At 44.8% G+C, this 14,612-nt stretch overlaps 2 protein-coding genes across 2 annotated transcripts; one reads left to right on the top strand and one right to left on the bottom strand.

The window, feature by feature from the left end:
* Nucleotides 1-3,152: 3,152 nt before the first annotated feature.
* Nucleotides 3,153-5,089, top strand: LRP88_00307 (uncharacterized protein; the record flags this gene model as incomplete). The annotated part of the gene is made up of 2 exons (XM_083237023.1): nt 3,153-3,427; nt 3,541-5,089. The coding sequence occupies 2 exons, from the start codon at nt 3,153-3,155 to the stop codon at nt 5,087-5,089; spliced, it is 1,824 nt and encodes a 607-aa protein (XP_083107392.1).
* An 813-nt stretch (nt 5,090-5,902) lies between these two features.
* LRP88_00306 (multidrug resistance protein 1, 2, 3) lies at nt 5,903-9,847 on the bottom strand (the record flags this gene model as incomplete). Its single annotated transcript, XM_083237022.1, has 1 exon — nt 5,903-9,847. One exon carries the CDS (start codon nt 9,845-9,847, stop codon nt 5,903-5,905), a length of 3,945 nt encoding a protein of 1,314 aa, XP_083107391.1.
* Nucleotides 9,848-14,612: the final 4,765 nt, after the last annotated feature.

The following is a 14,612-nucleotide window of genomic DNA, read 5'->3' as shown; positions in this document are numbered from 1 at the left end:
ACTCGTCTAGAATATATAGACCCCGCTTAAAGGCCTTATTACCCCGCGCCTTTAAGAGATATTTCTATTAATAAATACGAGCTAATTTAGCTATAGCCGCCTTAAGAGTAGCCTCTGCCTCTGCCTCTTTATTCTTAAGTCTCTTGCGTTTATAAATATTTTTTATAACTATAATATTAGCTAAAAAAATAAGTAAAATATATTATATAAACAGATAACTTATAAAAAGAAGCTATGCCTACCTTATTATATATAACCTTCGCGTTTATATAATTAAAATAATAATTAGAATAATTAGATATTACCTTATATAAAAGGCCCTAATAGAAGCACTAAGTATAAGGCATAATTTTAGATCTAAAAGTATTAATATATATAGAAAGACTTTATACTTTAGAAAGTTTTTAAGAAAAAGTATACTTAGAGACTTAACCTAATATCATATTAATAAGAAAGAAAATTTTTTATAAGTCTAAGTTACTTACTTCTAATACTTAGCTATAAGAAGTAGTCTTAAGGATAAGACTAATAGAGGGGAGACCTTATATTATAGCTATAATATATACTAGGCAGGGAAGCCCGGTAAAAACTACTTAACTAAGTAATAGGACTAAAAGGACTAAACTTTGCTCTTATTAATCTAAGGACTAAATATTAGGGATATTAATCCTATCTTAGACTAAACCCTAATAATATCAATCCTAAGGATAACTTTAAGTATATAGTATATACTTATTAATACTTTTATATATACTAGCTACCTCAGCTATCAATATAACTTAGTTACACTCAATACCTTTGAGCATATTACCAGACGTGACTTACACCCTCTTACTCAGACTACGCCCAGCACTCTCTGCCAATATAAACCAAGCACGACCGGTTTATCCCTTGGGAAACACACGATCGTCACAATAGACTATTTGATCCACTGTTGGGCCGTGGTATTAGGTCTCATCTGGTTGGCTGATTTAATAGCCTTGATCTAGTCATCGATCTTAACCGCACTTGCATGTTTAGCTAGAAGCTTATAATTATACATTAGGGGCTTTTTATAGTCCTTTTAGTGAGTAGTCGCTAGTCAATTAATAAGCTATATTAGCATCTAGTTCTACTATAGTAGTCTATCTAGGATTTTTTATTATTATTCTTATTTAACTTATCGGCGGCGTCGTCATTCCCTCCTTCGGGACCTTCTTAGTCTTCCTAAGGAAGAGGAGCCTAAAGAGGATCTTAGCGATGAGCTCGCCCTTCTTCGGCGACGTATTAGCGATATATGTTCTTTATATAGCGTCGTGGCCGGGGTATGGTTTCTTAGCTATTATTAGTCTTCGCCTAATAGATAGGTAATCTCTTCTAATCGCCTCGAAGAATAATCTCTGTATTCTCGCAGAGATATTAAGAAGACCTCTAGCAAGGGGATTATATATTATCCCCTACTTTCTCGAATTAGCTGATTAAAGTCTTCCGCGTCTATATAACCTATGGCCCCTAGTCCTATAGCGGTGCCGATAGGTAGTATTACTATTTATCCTTCCCCTTGCAATCCTATTGGACTGCCTTCATCAAATTAGCAGTAAGCTATTAGCTGCTGTATAATAGGGGTATTTCTACTAGGCCTATCTATCTTAATAACGCGCTAATCTTCTATAAGGATAGAAGTTAAAGAATTATAAAGGTATAGGCCTAATCGGCACGATTAGGGTAATATTAGAGATAAAAGGGTAGATTCTATATTATTATTAGACTTTAACTTGCTAAAGCCTCTACTAAGTCTTCGACGGGAAGAGTTTAACGTGGCCTCTGGCCCACGTAACTATCTAATAATTTCCCGACTTGCCGGCGAAAGCCGGCATAACCCGGGTGTTCTTATAATAAATAGCTATTACTCTATAAAGAAATTTTTCTAAAAGTCTAAAAAAAATATAGATAGCTTATTTAGTAATTTAATATCTAATATAACTCTTTTTAAGCTAGTAGCTATTTTATAGCTATGTTAATTAGGCTTAGAAATCTCTGCTTTTAGTGCATAGTATATATAATCCACTTACTTGTCTGATCCACTTACTATGCATGTACGTTAATATAAGACCTTATCTAATAACTACTAACTAAAGTAGCACGCTATACTTTTAGCCTAATAGTAACTTTCTAACAATACCAGCTATTTACCTACCTAGCTTTTATAACTAAAAAGCCTGCTGCTATAACAATTACTGCTATGCAAGAGTGTTATGATCCCGTGGCGATCCGATGATGATTGATAAGGAGCTTCCAGGTGGGGCTAGAGCACGTGTTGTGTGCATTTCCGGTTGTCACAATTCCAGTCGAATGCAACATGTAAGCCTGGACACTCCCCCCTGCCGATTTCCCTGGATCCTGTCTTTCTCTATGTACCTGAAGTTCCGTGACTTGTTCCCTTGACAGTGGGGGTGAGCTGTGAGAAGGAACCAACAGGCCTCTTCTTGCCATCGTATGGTTGATCGCATCGTCACTGCTAAGAATAACCTGACACCTGATGTTAGATCAAGTACCTGGGTAGGCCGACAAATCTCCTCGTACTCAGGAGTGTAGACCAGAAATACGTCGCGTTTCTAACTCTGTGCCAATTGGCGTCTCTGGAACTGTAGCTCAATTTCACCTCTTAAAATGCACTGCGCTTCCGGCCAAGCCCTGACATACACTGTCACTCGAAGTGATCTCGTTGTGTTGTGTTGAAGCTGAGGTGTGGGTGAATTTGGAGTCGCGTGCGTGTTTTTTTTTTGGTGATCTACGGAGTACCCGCCCCTTAATTCTGCGGGCCGATTGAGAAGGATCGAACCAACAAAGACATCCATCTCAGTTGGTCGTTTAGGTTACTTCGTTCAGGCAGAACCCTCGTGGTCCTTCCCCACCATCCCGTGCCGGTCGACCCGGCCATTCCAGCATCGGGGCTGCAAGCACTGCATATTACCGCTGCCGACTACGGTCGCTGACCTAAAAAGTCACATCATGTGTCTCCTCGCCCGCGGGGGCTCGTGGGGTTTGTGGGTCTTGGGAGGATGATATATATTGGCTTCTCTCATGGCTGCGTGAGACCCCATTCTTCCTTGCTTTATCTTATCAATCTGCGATTATCTGAAGAATCTTATCCTGAGCCTCTGCCATCCATCATGGGTGTCCTTGACAGGATTCGCGGACGAAGCGCCGCACCTACAGACGACTCCAATGGTCCCGATGAAACCACCCAGTCGACCAAGGTGCCGGAACAAGGCGGCGTCTTGGATTACGGACCATCGTCCACCGACTTGAGCCTGGAGGAGAAGAACGAGAAGGAGGTTATCGAAAATGGTGCCAATGTTACGGCTGACGCCCCGATCGGTATCCAAAAGGCTGAAGCCGCGGCTCTGGTGTGGTCAAAAAAAACCGTTTATATCACCTATGCTTGGTATGTGCTGTCCCGTCCATCACCAGTGCTCATTATGTCTGCCTAGTGTCCGACGTCTTTTCTAGAATCTGTTATAGATTCATTCCGAAACTTATAGACTAACAAGCAGTTAGGATTTGGGTCTGCTTCTTCATGCTGGCCTTCCAACAGTCGATCCTCAACAACGTTACCTACTACGCCTACTCAGACTTCCAGAACGCCCCCCAGATTGCCACCGCTCAAATCCTGTCCTCCATCATTGGTGGCGTCCTCAAGTTGCCCATTGCCAAAATCCTCAACCTTTGGGGCAGAGCTGAGGGCTTCCTCATCGCTGTCGCCGTCTACCTCCTAGGCATGATCATCATCGCCTCTTGCAATGGCCCTGACGGCTATGCGGCAGGCTACGTGCTATACTGGATTGGCTACTACGCCATTTACTTCATCATGGATGTGTTCGTTGCCGACACGTCGGGTCTGCGCAACCGTGCCTTTGCCTTTGCCTTTGTCAGCACGCCCTTCATCTGCACGGCTTTCACAGGTCCTCTTGCGGCTCAGTCCTTCATCAAGAATGCATCTTGGCGCTGGGCGGTGGGTGCCTTTTGCATCATCATGACGGCTGTCTTCGTCCCACTGGCTATCGTCTTCAAGTTCTTCCAGATGAAGGCGGAGAAGATGGGCCTGTTTGTTAGGACGCCAAGCGGTCGCACCACCACTCAATCCATCATCTTCTACCTGCACGAATTCGACATCATTGGCGCATTCCTTCTTATTGCAGCCTTTGTGTTGTTCCTTCTGCCCTTCAGCCTTACCAGTAATGGTCGTGCTGGCTACTCCTCAGCCACTTTTATTGCCATGGTCGTCATCGGCTTCCTCCTGTTCTTCGTCTTTGCCGCCTGGGAGAAGTATGGTGCCCGAAGGCACTTTATTCGGTGGGAGCTCTTGCAGAACCGAACTGTACTCGGAGCTTGCCTGCTTGCTGCTATTCTGTACTTCAGCTTTTACTCTTGGGACCAATACTTCTACTACTTTGTCCAAGTTGTCTACAACCTCGACATTTCCGATACAGGATACATGACCCAGATCTACAACATTGGGTCTTGTTTTTGGGGTGTCGTGTTCGGAGTCTACATCCGCCACACCAAGCACTTCAAGTATGCCTGTCTCTTCTTTGGCCTCCCTCTGATGTTTCTGGGAGCAGGCCTCATGATTCACTTTCGAGGTGAGGACGACGATATTGGCTACGTCATCATGTGCCAGATCTTCATCGCCTTTGCCGGCGGTACTCTTGTCATCGGCGAGGATATGGCTGTCATGGCCTCGGCTGACCGCGACGGCGTGCCCATGATGCTGGCCCTGCTCAACTTGTTTGCAAGTCTCGGCGGAGCCATTGGCTTTGCTGTGGCTAACGCTATCTATACGAACACATTCCCGGACGCTCTTCAAGACCGGCTCCCTCAGGAATCGGCTGCCGACTGGTCTCTAATCTACCTTGGCGGTGCACAAACTCAGATGCTGTACCCCCCCGGCAACGCCACGCGCGATGCCATCAACTACGCCTGGGGATACAGCCAGAAGTACAACTGCATTTCCGCTACCGCCATTCTCGTCTTGGCCATCCCTTGCGTTGCTGTGTGGAAGAACTACAACGTGAACAAGGCCCAGAACAAGGGAACTGTGATCTAGTTGAGATACTTTGCACTAGCATAGCATAGCAGTCTCGTGCCAGAAAGTTTACTTCACCCGTATTGTTACATTGGCGAGCATATCGCGCACGCGTCAAGAGTTATGGAAATTGTAACAACTTTTTAATATATAGTGTGTAATTTTGGCTGACCTGCATGCAAACCATTGTGCACATGATGATGTCAGTCTTGGCTGACATGGATACTGGCCAATGCCGTTATGCAACCACTGTGTGTATTGTATATTTATTTATGCAGCGTAATTTTACTCAACGATAAAAATTATGTCTGATTGATAAGATCTGAATGTGACAGCTTCATAAAAACTGTGCAGCCAAAGAACATGCCGTAAAAACTCGAGAAATTCCCCCTCTCGGAAAGGTGGACCCTTTCTAAGTGATGGCTGCTCTGGATATAAGAGGGAGATAACACACGCAGCTTGAGCTATGATTTGGGCAAGTTGGGGCGTGGCTGCATTTCGCTTGCAGAGCGGAGCAAAAAATTCTCCTTGCCAAGAGGGCGAATTTCTCGCCTGGTACCCGAGCTTGCCGAGGTCTGGGTGATCGCCACCAGCACCATCTCCTCTGGGCAGACACAGGGTAGTTCGGCAGACACAAGGCCTGGAGACCGGCAAAACGGAGTTAGGAAGACCAAGCAGGGAATTGCCGGACCGATCTCCAAAGCACAGTACAGTAGATCTTCACATGAATGAGCAGCTAGAGCTTCTATGATTCGGCGTCACCGGTGGTATTAATACATCGATCTATGGCAAATATTAATATTCCACAAGTCGCACAACGAAGCCTGTGGTGTTTCAGGATTGGATGGATTGTTGGATGACACTTGTGCGATATGTTTCGCTGCGCGCAATAAGCTCATTATGGGTGCCCTGCTCCACACACTGACCTCCCTCGATCAAGTAGATGCGGTCGGCACGCTGGATGGTGTTCAAGCGATGCGCGATAGCGATGATAGTTGTGCGACCTCGCAAAGCCATAAGCGCGTCTTGGATCCTCCTCTCTGACTCGCCATCCAAAGCGCTGGTAGACTCGTCGAGCAACAGCAGACGTGGGCGGCGCAATAGAGCACGTGCGATCGATAGTCGCTGTCGCTGACCGCCAGAAAACTGCTTGCCATCGTGACTGCACTTTGTTTGGTAACCTTCGGGCAGCGCCATGATCACGTCGTGAATACTGGCCGCGCGACAAGCCTCCTCCATCTTCTCCTGGCTTGGCTGGTGGCCAGGTCGAGCGCCTAGGCCAAGGTTGAAGGCGATGGAGCCCTCGAAGAGTACGTTCTCTTGGGGAACAAGAGCTATATCGTCTCGGAACTCGGTTCCAAGCTGGCGTGTGATGTCGGTCCCGTCCATCAGCACGGCTCCACGGTTAGGACGGTAGAACCGCTCCAGCATTGCGAAGATTGTAGACTTGCCCGATCCACTGGAACCAGCCAAGGCACAAAATTGGCCAGCCTGAATGTTCAAGTTGACTCCGCAGAGTACCGGCTGCCCCGGTCGTGACGGGTACTCGAAGTGGACGTCTTGCAACTGAATGTTCATGCCCTGACCGGATGAAACTGGCATGCCGGGAACCATTCCGTCTGGCTTGGAATCTGCCGCCTCCATGTCATGGGGCTTCTCAGAGAGGAGCAGTTTGTAGTCACGGTGGTTTTTGCCTGAGCTCTGAGAGTTCAGCTCGTCATCCGCTGACCTTGTAGTGAGCAGCTCCGTAATGTTGGATGCAGCAAGTCCTGCCTTGGAAATGTCGGGTGCAAGGGCAAGCATCTGACTGCATGACTGCGTACTGAACAGAAGAGCAGGCAGAATGATAAAGAACTGGGTTTGGGAATAGAGACCGGCCACCACTTGTCGGGTACCCCACCAGTAAGCCAGAGCATAGACGAGATTGCTGATACTGAAGGCCAGGGCTAAGAAAATGTTGCCGAATGCAATTGAACGCAGGGTCTCGCGGTAGGGTTCTCGCAATGCTAGCTCATACCGCGCGTTCGACTGCCTCTCCAAGGAGAAAGCGGACACTATCCGAATGTTGTCAACGGCTTCGACAGTGATGGAAGTTGCTTGAGCAAATGCCTTCTGATGTCGCTCGGCGAACTTGGCTTGCGTGCGAAGCTTCATCAGGCCCGAAGCAAGGAGGACCGGGATGCATGGGGCGAGCACGATAGCGATCTTCCACGCGAGGACAAAGGAAACGACGAGTCCAGCAACCAGGTTGACAGCGGCGGCAAGGAGAAGACCGATCGTAGAGCCAGAAATATTGCTCAGTGCACTGGCATCGCTGATGATATAACTAATCAGCGTTCCGGGAGTGCGGCCATCCGTGTTGTGCCATGTTATGGTCTGGCTTAAGAGAGATCGAAGAGAGAGGATTCGAATTCGGGTCAGGATCTTCTCGGCAGCCCAGCCAAATGCACATCCACTGACAATGTTTGCCGAGAACTCGACCAAAGCCATGATAAAGAACAAAAGTCCATACAAGTGTCCTCCGTGGCGGATGTTATCGGCCCCGGTGCAAAGGCTTAAGCTGCTGATGGTGTGCCCGAAGATGACAGCTTCCGCTATGTAACTGCCACCAATAACGACAGATGCAGAAAGACCGAGGACGAGGTAGCCCAAATTGGGGCGAACCAAAGCGAATGTGAACTTCAAGGTGAACCACCTGGGGGGCTTTGGTTTGTCACCATCCTCCACCGTCTCGCCTGACCCGGTCTGCGTCTTCGTTTCCTCTCCAGGGGTCTTAGAAAGGCTAACATCGGCCACCACTTCTTTGGCACCCGAGCAATCCAATTCGCCGTGGATAGAAGAACTGGTGTCGCGGCTCACATACGCCTTAGGGATCGCTGGCATATCCACAGTCTCTAGGTTTTGGAACTTGACCATCTTAGCATAAGCGCCGCCTTTCGCAACTAGTTCAGCGTGAGAACCCTCTTCAACTACTTGGCCTTTGTCAACGACCACAATCTTGTGGGCATCTTTGGCGGTTGCCAATCGGTGAGCGATTGATACCATGGTGACGCGGTCTTGAAGTTTCGCCAGCGCATCCTGAATCAGGCTTTCACTGTTCGAGTCCAATGCTGCTGTCGCCTCATCGAGAATAAGAAGCGAGGGTTCACGAACCAGGGCGCGTGCAAGGGCAACTCGCTGCTTCTGTCCACCACTCAGTTGACTACCGGCAGAGCCTGTATTGGTGGCCAGGCCGTGTGGGAGTGTTTCAATGAAGGCCAAGGCATTTGAACTCGCTGCGGCTTGTCGAACAAGTGCAACAATTCTAGCTACTCTGGGGTCATACCCTTCAATGGCTTCTTCTTCCGCTGTGCCATTGCGTATGCTTGCTGCCAGATCAGCCAGCGTGGAATCCAGGACAAAGGGAGCTAAATCCCTGTGACCCTCGTTGGAGGAATTCGCCAACCCGTCGGCAATGTTTTCCAGAATGGAGCGGTCGAACAGTGTTGGTTCTTGCTGTACATATCCGATACTGCCTCGAAGGTACTTGACGTTCAAATTCCGAAAGCTTTGATCACCGATGAGCAGTTCACCCGTTGAAGGATCATAGAAACGCTCAAGAAGCGACACCACGGTAGACTTGCCACCTCCAGATGGTCCCACAATCGCTGTATGCCTCCGAGGGGGGATCTTCAGGTTGATTCCATTCAAGACAGGCACATCAGGACGAGAGGGGTAGGTGAAGTGCACGTCATGAAAGACAACGTCCTCCTCACCGAAGGGAGCAGATTTGGCGCCTGTCTCTGACGTGCCGTTAATACGAGACTTCCTGTGTATGACCGATTGCAGTCGATCGGACGCGCCGGCGGCAGCGGCGAAGGTGTGAACAAATGGTGCAACTTGACTGAGAATAAAAGACGCGTCGATTAGGACGAAAATGACAGTGTAAACCGCACCCACGGATACGTCAGCTCGATCTGATTCCACCGAGTCGGCGATTAAACGAGAACCAGCCCAAAATGCTAAAGCATTGGAGCTGTAAGCGATGAAGTACAGGAGACCCAGTTGAACGGCATGAGTGCCGGCCTTCTTGAGAGCGTCCATTCGTGACCCGAGAAGGTGATCAGAGAATAGCTTCACAAGACGATCGCCAGAGCTAAAGGCACAGACGAGTGGCAGATGTGATAGACTAGAGGAAGCAATCGTAGTGGCGGCATCGACGTGTTCGTTGATACGATTCGAGTATTTCTTGATGAAACAACCTCCAACGTACGACATCAAGAAGTAGCAGGGCACCAATGAGACCAGCATGCCCGCGATCGTGGGGGCTTTGATGAACGCGACGACGTACGAGGTGACAAAGTATGAGACCGTTGAAATCAGGATGCCGACCTTCTCAGAGGTACCGGACTGCACGACTTCAACGTCGCGCACCAACCGTGATATGACATCGCCAGAGGGGAGTCCTTCAATATAGGCCGTATCTTGTCTGACGATGCTCTGGAAGAAGCGTCGGCGGTATCTTCGGGCGATGCGCTCACTGACAAAACTCCAGCAGCTACAGTGGATGTATATGAAGCAGAAGTTGGCGATGGTGAGGTAGATGACATAGAACACCTTCCGTCGCACGCTATCTGTGACATCGCTCGACGCCGTTGCGGACTCGGAGCAGGTCGTTGTGTTGAGATCATTGATCAATTCACCGAAAACGATGCCCAGGAGGGGAAAGGGAATTCCCGAGGCAATGGCAAAAAAGGTACCGGCAGCGATGAGAAGAACATCCAGCTTCGTATAGTCCAAGGAGAATAACAGTTGTATGAATGCGAATAATTGTCGGGTGGCTTCTTTCGTGGCTGGCACAGCTTTAACTTTTCGGGCCTAAATTGGGTCAATCTGAGTTCCAGTCACGATCTTTTTCCATGACCTGTGCGATTACTTACCAGTTGAAGGCGCGATGCCTTACGCACACTTGGTGGTGTGCTCGATGACATTGCGTTCGACCCTGGCGTGACAGCTAGCACAAGACCTACACTGATGCCTTGGCTAGAGGGTCGACACTATGCTGAAAAGTGTACAAAGGTCGGCGTGGGCTGAGGACCCGGGAATGAAAGAGAGCGACAGAAGCCCTTCAAGACCGCCAACCATGCGGCTACTCCGATGACGGCCCAGCCCCCAATGATCGACAAAAGATGTGGAAGTCAAGGATCAAGGGCAAAATGGAGCAATGTAGATAATCTTACGAGCGTGTCTTTCAAGGGTGTATCCTTATGAGGGATTTCTTCCGGAAGATCATGGCCTCTGTTGGTTTAACTTGGTCAAAAAGCTGCACAAGGCCAGGGGGCCGGAGCCTCGGAGCAACTCAATAGAAACTCTGTTGGTTTAATACAGGTCGGTTACCTCAGTTCAACCTGATTATCCCAGTTCAATGTTACATTTCCTCCACCTGTCGTGACGTGATTATGAGTTGTGACATGTAATTTGTGGCAAAATATTTCCACACAACCAGTCCAGTCTTTCCACTTAGTAGATTGATAATCTAATCTTTAGAGTGCGTAACGAAATCTTGAAACCCTTTCACATGCATTACCAATATTTACGACCAGGACAGGCCTTTTGAAGGTTTATGATCAGTAGAGCGTGAGCGTCTGACAGTTATGCCAATGCCACGGTCGCAGGTCAAAAGTGAGTACATTGTACGTAATTTCACCAGGCAAGGGGTTGCACGACATTGCAAAATGAACATACCCTTCGGCTCGTAGGATCGGATACTCGGCATTATTTGGTCCCTAAGCGGAATATGACACATAGGTTTACCATTAAGATCCTTTCATTATCCACATACAGGTGAATACGAGGGAAAGAAAAATGCGTTCTCCATCTTAGTAGATTGATAAGATAATCATCTGATGTTGTGTTCCCTGGCTGGACACGCCGGGTTAAGCACATATGAGGTAGTGAACTAGCTAGCTATTATTTAAATATTACTTCTTGCTTTAGGCTATATAGAGGTAGTACTACGTATAAATAAAATTATTAAATATTATCTAAGTTTTTATTTATAAAAGAAAATAAAAATATAAATAAACAAAGTAACGTACATGATAAGCGAGCGCCGCAGACAAGTGAGCGCCGCACTTTTCCCTCTACATCTAACTTTTCATTTGATCAATTGATTCCTAACCACCAAATATATCAGGCTCGATTATTGAGGCTAGAACCCTTCTTGCCCTTCAGGCCCTTCAAAATAACCCAAAACTAAGCATCCAACGCGCCGCAAATACCTATACAGTCGACGAGCGATGACTACGTCGGCGACGAAATGGCATTTAATCTCGACTTGATACTATCCCTAAATCACGTAAGCTATCTAACCTAGAGGAAGAGATCCTTATTTACTTTATTCTCGACCTAGATTCACGAGGATTCCCTCCCCGGCTACGTAGTATAAAAGAAATAGCTGATTAATTACTTACCGACCGCGACGCGCTATTAGTCGGCGTGCGCTGGGCTTTAAACTTCGTTAAGTGATACCTAGACCTTAAGATATATTTCTTTTAGAAATATAACTATTAGAGAGCTAAGTATAAAGATCTAACTATTATCCGCGATTAGTTTTAGCTTATAGCGAATATAATCGCAAAGTATAATATCTAATTAGATAATATCTATAAATTTAATAAGATTAGCTTTCTTATAGGTATAATAATAAGTAGAATAGTTATTATAGGCTTAGAAAGGCATTTAAAGCCGAAATTAGTATAGCCTAGAAACTAGAAATGGATTATAGTTATTTAAGCGATTAATATAAAAGGCTAGGCAATGCTACCGTTTATTATCAGTGCGGGCTAATATCACCTCGCTAACTAGTATTAAGAAAGCAACCTCCCGGGCGATTAGGCTATTGCGATGACCTAAAATAACTAGACTAATAACGAGATTGGTCTCGAGTGGCTTAAGCACTTTAACCGGTGCATAACTAATCGATGAATTAGTTCCTATCGTCTTTTAATCCTTGATGGCCATGAAAGTTACTAGTTTATCAAATTCGAGAGATATTATAAGGAAAAGAAGATCATCTAGCTTTATATGCCACCTTATTCCTCTCATCTACTCTAGCCCCTTGATATTAAGTGCTTTGGGCTACTAAAGAAGGCCTATAGTCGAGAAATAAAGCGTCTAATTAGATGCTCTATAACCCACGTTTCAAAGACTAAGTTCTTTCCGGCCTTCTACGCTATATACGAGGCCACTATAATAGAAAGAAATATCAAGGGGGCTTTTAAAGGAGCTGGCCTTATTCCCCTTGACCCAGAAACTATGGTCTCAAAGCTTGATGTGTAGCTACGGACTCCAACGCCTGCCGAGGAGGGGGTTGAACCCTTGACCCCTTGGGTCTCAAGGACCCCAAAGACCGTGCTTGAGGCTAGATCTCAGTCTGCATACCTCGAAAGACAAATCAGAAGGCATCATAGCAGCTCCCTAGAGTCAATTATAGAGGCTATGAAGTCTCTTACGAAGGCAATAAAGGGAAATATGCATAAGATAGCATTATTAAGGGCAGAGGTTAAAGACCTTCGAGAGGCAAATGAGATACTAAGCCGGCGCCGGAGGGCAAAAAGGACTAGACTATAGAAAAGAGGGGTTATGACTGTCAAATGTAACGATGTATTATATTGTTGTTCTCTGTGTGTTTCTCGGCGAAGCCTCGCAAAGGGGAAGGCGCATTTCTGCGACTTCCCAATTGAGCCTAGTGTCATCACATGACACCCTTCAAGGCATGTTGCAGGCTGTCACATTTGACAATGACAGTAGAGGAAGGAAGGCAGGCAATTGATCAAATGGATATAGATGCTTAGGTGGCGGCGGAATCGTCGAGGAGTGGTGGTCAAGGAAGGTCAGCGCGACCGGGAGTTCGGCATTGTGGTGTCTGCGGCAAGCCCGGCCATAATGCAAGGACCTGTCAGATAGTGATTAAGACGTCTGGGGAAGAGTATAGTGAGTAGTTTTAATTGATCAAATAGTCTATGGTGTTTTTATTGCGATATCTCATAAAGAGGTAAGGAAAAGTGCGGCGCTCACTTGTCTGCGGCGCTCGCTTATCATGTACGTTATAAAAGGTTTTAAATATAAAAACTTAAAATAAAATAACGTATATGATAAGCATGCGCCGCAGGCAAGTATTGAGTTGGGGGAAAAAGGTGCTAAGCCATTTTGGGCCATTGGGCAATTTCCTATACGTAGAAAAAGGTCAGAGACTAGTTGCCTTCGGCCATCAGGATTATCATCACTGTCGTCATGGTCAACGAGAAAGGAGCAGCTTTTGGGCTCTTTCTCTGACCAAATTTTCATTATTATCAATTGATCAATTGCCCTTACTATTTTATATTGTGTTTACCTCACCAAGAAGCGTGTGAGATCCTTATTTTAAAAATCCCCCGAAGAAGGTCACGAAGCGTTCAACCTCGCTGTGGTTGGTGTGTTCTGTTTCTCCAACAAAGTATGCGCCGCACTTTTACCCTATAGTATAAATCCTACTAAAATAAAAAATTCCTTTAAAAATTCTAAGAAATTTAAATTAAGCTTAAACTAGATATAATTTTAAAGTTAGGCTATTTTTTTTATAAAGAAACCTATTTTTATTTTTATAGATTTTTAAAAAATTACTTATTATATAAGTAAGAAAAAATATATTTATATTATATATTTAGCTATTTCTCTATAAGGGGGATTTTTTTAAAAATCTAAAAAAATCATATATAATTTATTTATAAGTTAAATAGCTAAAAACTTACTTTTTAGGTTTCTAGCTATTTTAATGCAGTTTTTATTAAGGTTAAAAATTTTAGATTTTAGTGCATAGTTTAAGTACAGCGCATACTTGCCTGCAGCATGCATGCTTATTATATATATTACTTAATTTATATTATATATATTATTATTATAATATATATATATTGCTTATATAATAAATAAGTATGTATAATAAAGGTATTTTTACCTTAAAAGAGAAATTAAAAAAGTTATTAAAATTTAAGATATAATTAAAAATAATTAGAATTTTAATAATATACTTAATAAGTATATAAATTAAATAAGTATATAAATTAAAAATCTTAACCTTTAAGATATAAATTATAATAAAAATATAATAAATTATTTAATTAATTAAAACTACTTACTATATTCTTCCCTAGATATCTTAATTACTACCTAATATATTTTTATATTATAACTAGGCTTACTGTATATACCATAGCGCTAAACCCCCGGTCACGCTAACCTTTCTTAACTATTACTTCTCGACGATTTAGCTACTACCTATGCACTAATATCTATCTAATTAATTACTTACCTTCCTTTATCTAGAGTTATCTTCCCTCTTTTCTATAGGTGGGTCCTTTTTGCCCTCCGCCGCTGGCTTAATGCCTTATTTGCCTATCAAAGGTCTTAGATCTTAGCCCTTATTAATGCCATCTCATATATAACCGCCTTTATTCCCTTAGAAAGAGACTTTAATACTTCTAGAATTAATTTAAGAGAGTTACTTTTATGCCTTTTAATTCTT

The sequence above is a fragment of the Fusarium phalaenopsidis genome (assembly GCF_050370095.1).
Source record: "Fusarium phalaenopsidis strain FUZ10S chromosome Unknown contig_32274, whole genome shotgun sequence".
Lineage (NCBI taxonomy): Eukaryota > Fungi > Ascomycota > Sordariomycetes > Hypocreales > Nectriaceae > Fusarium > Fusarium phalaenopsidis.
This window is presented reverse-complemented; position numbering and strand designations above follow the sequence as displayed.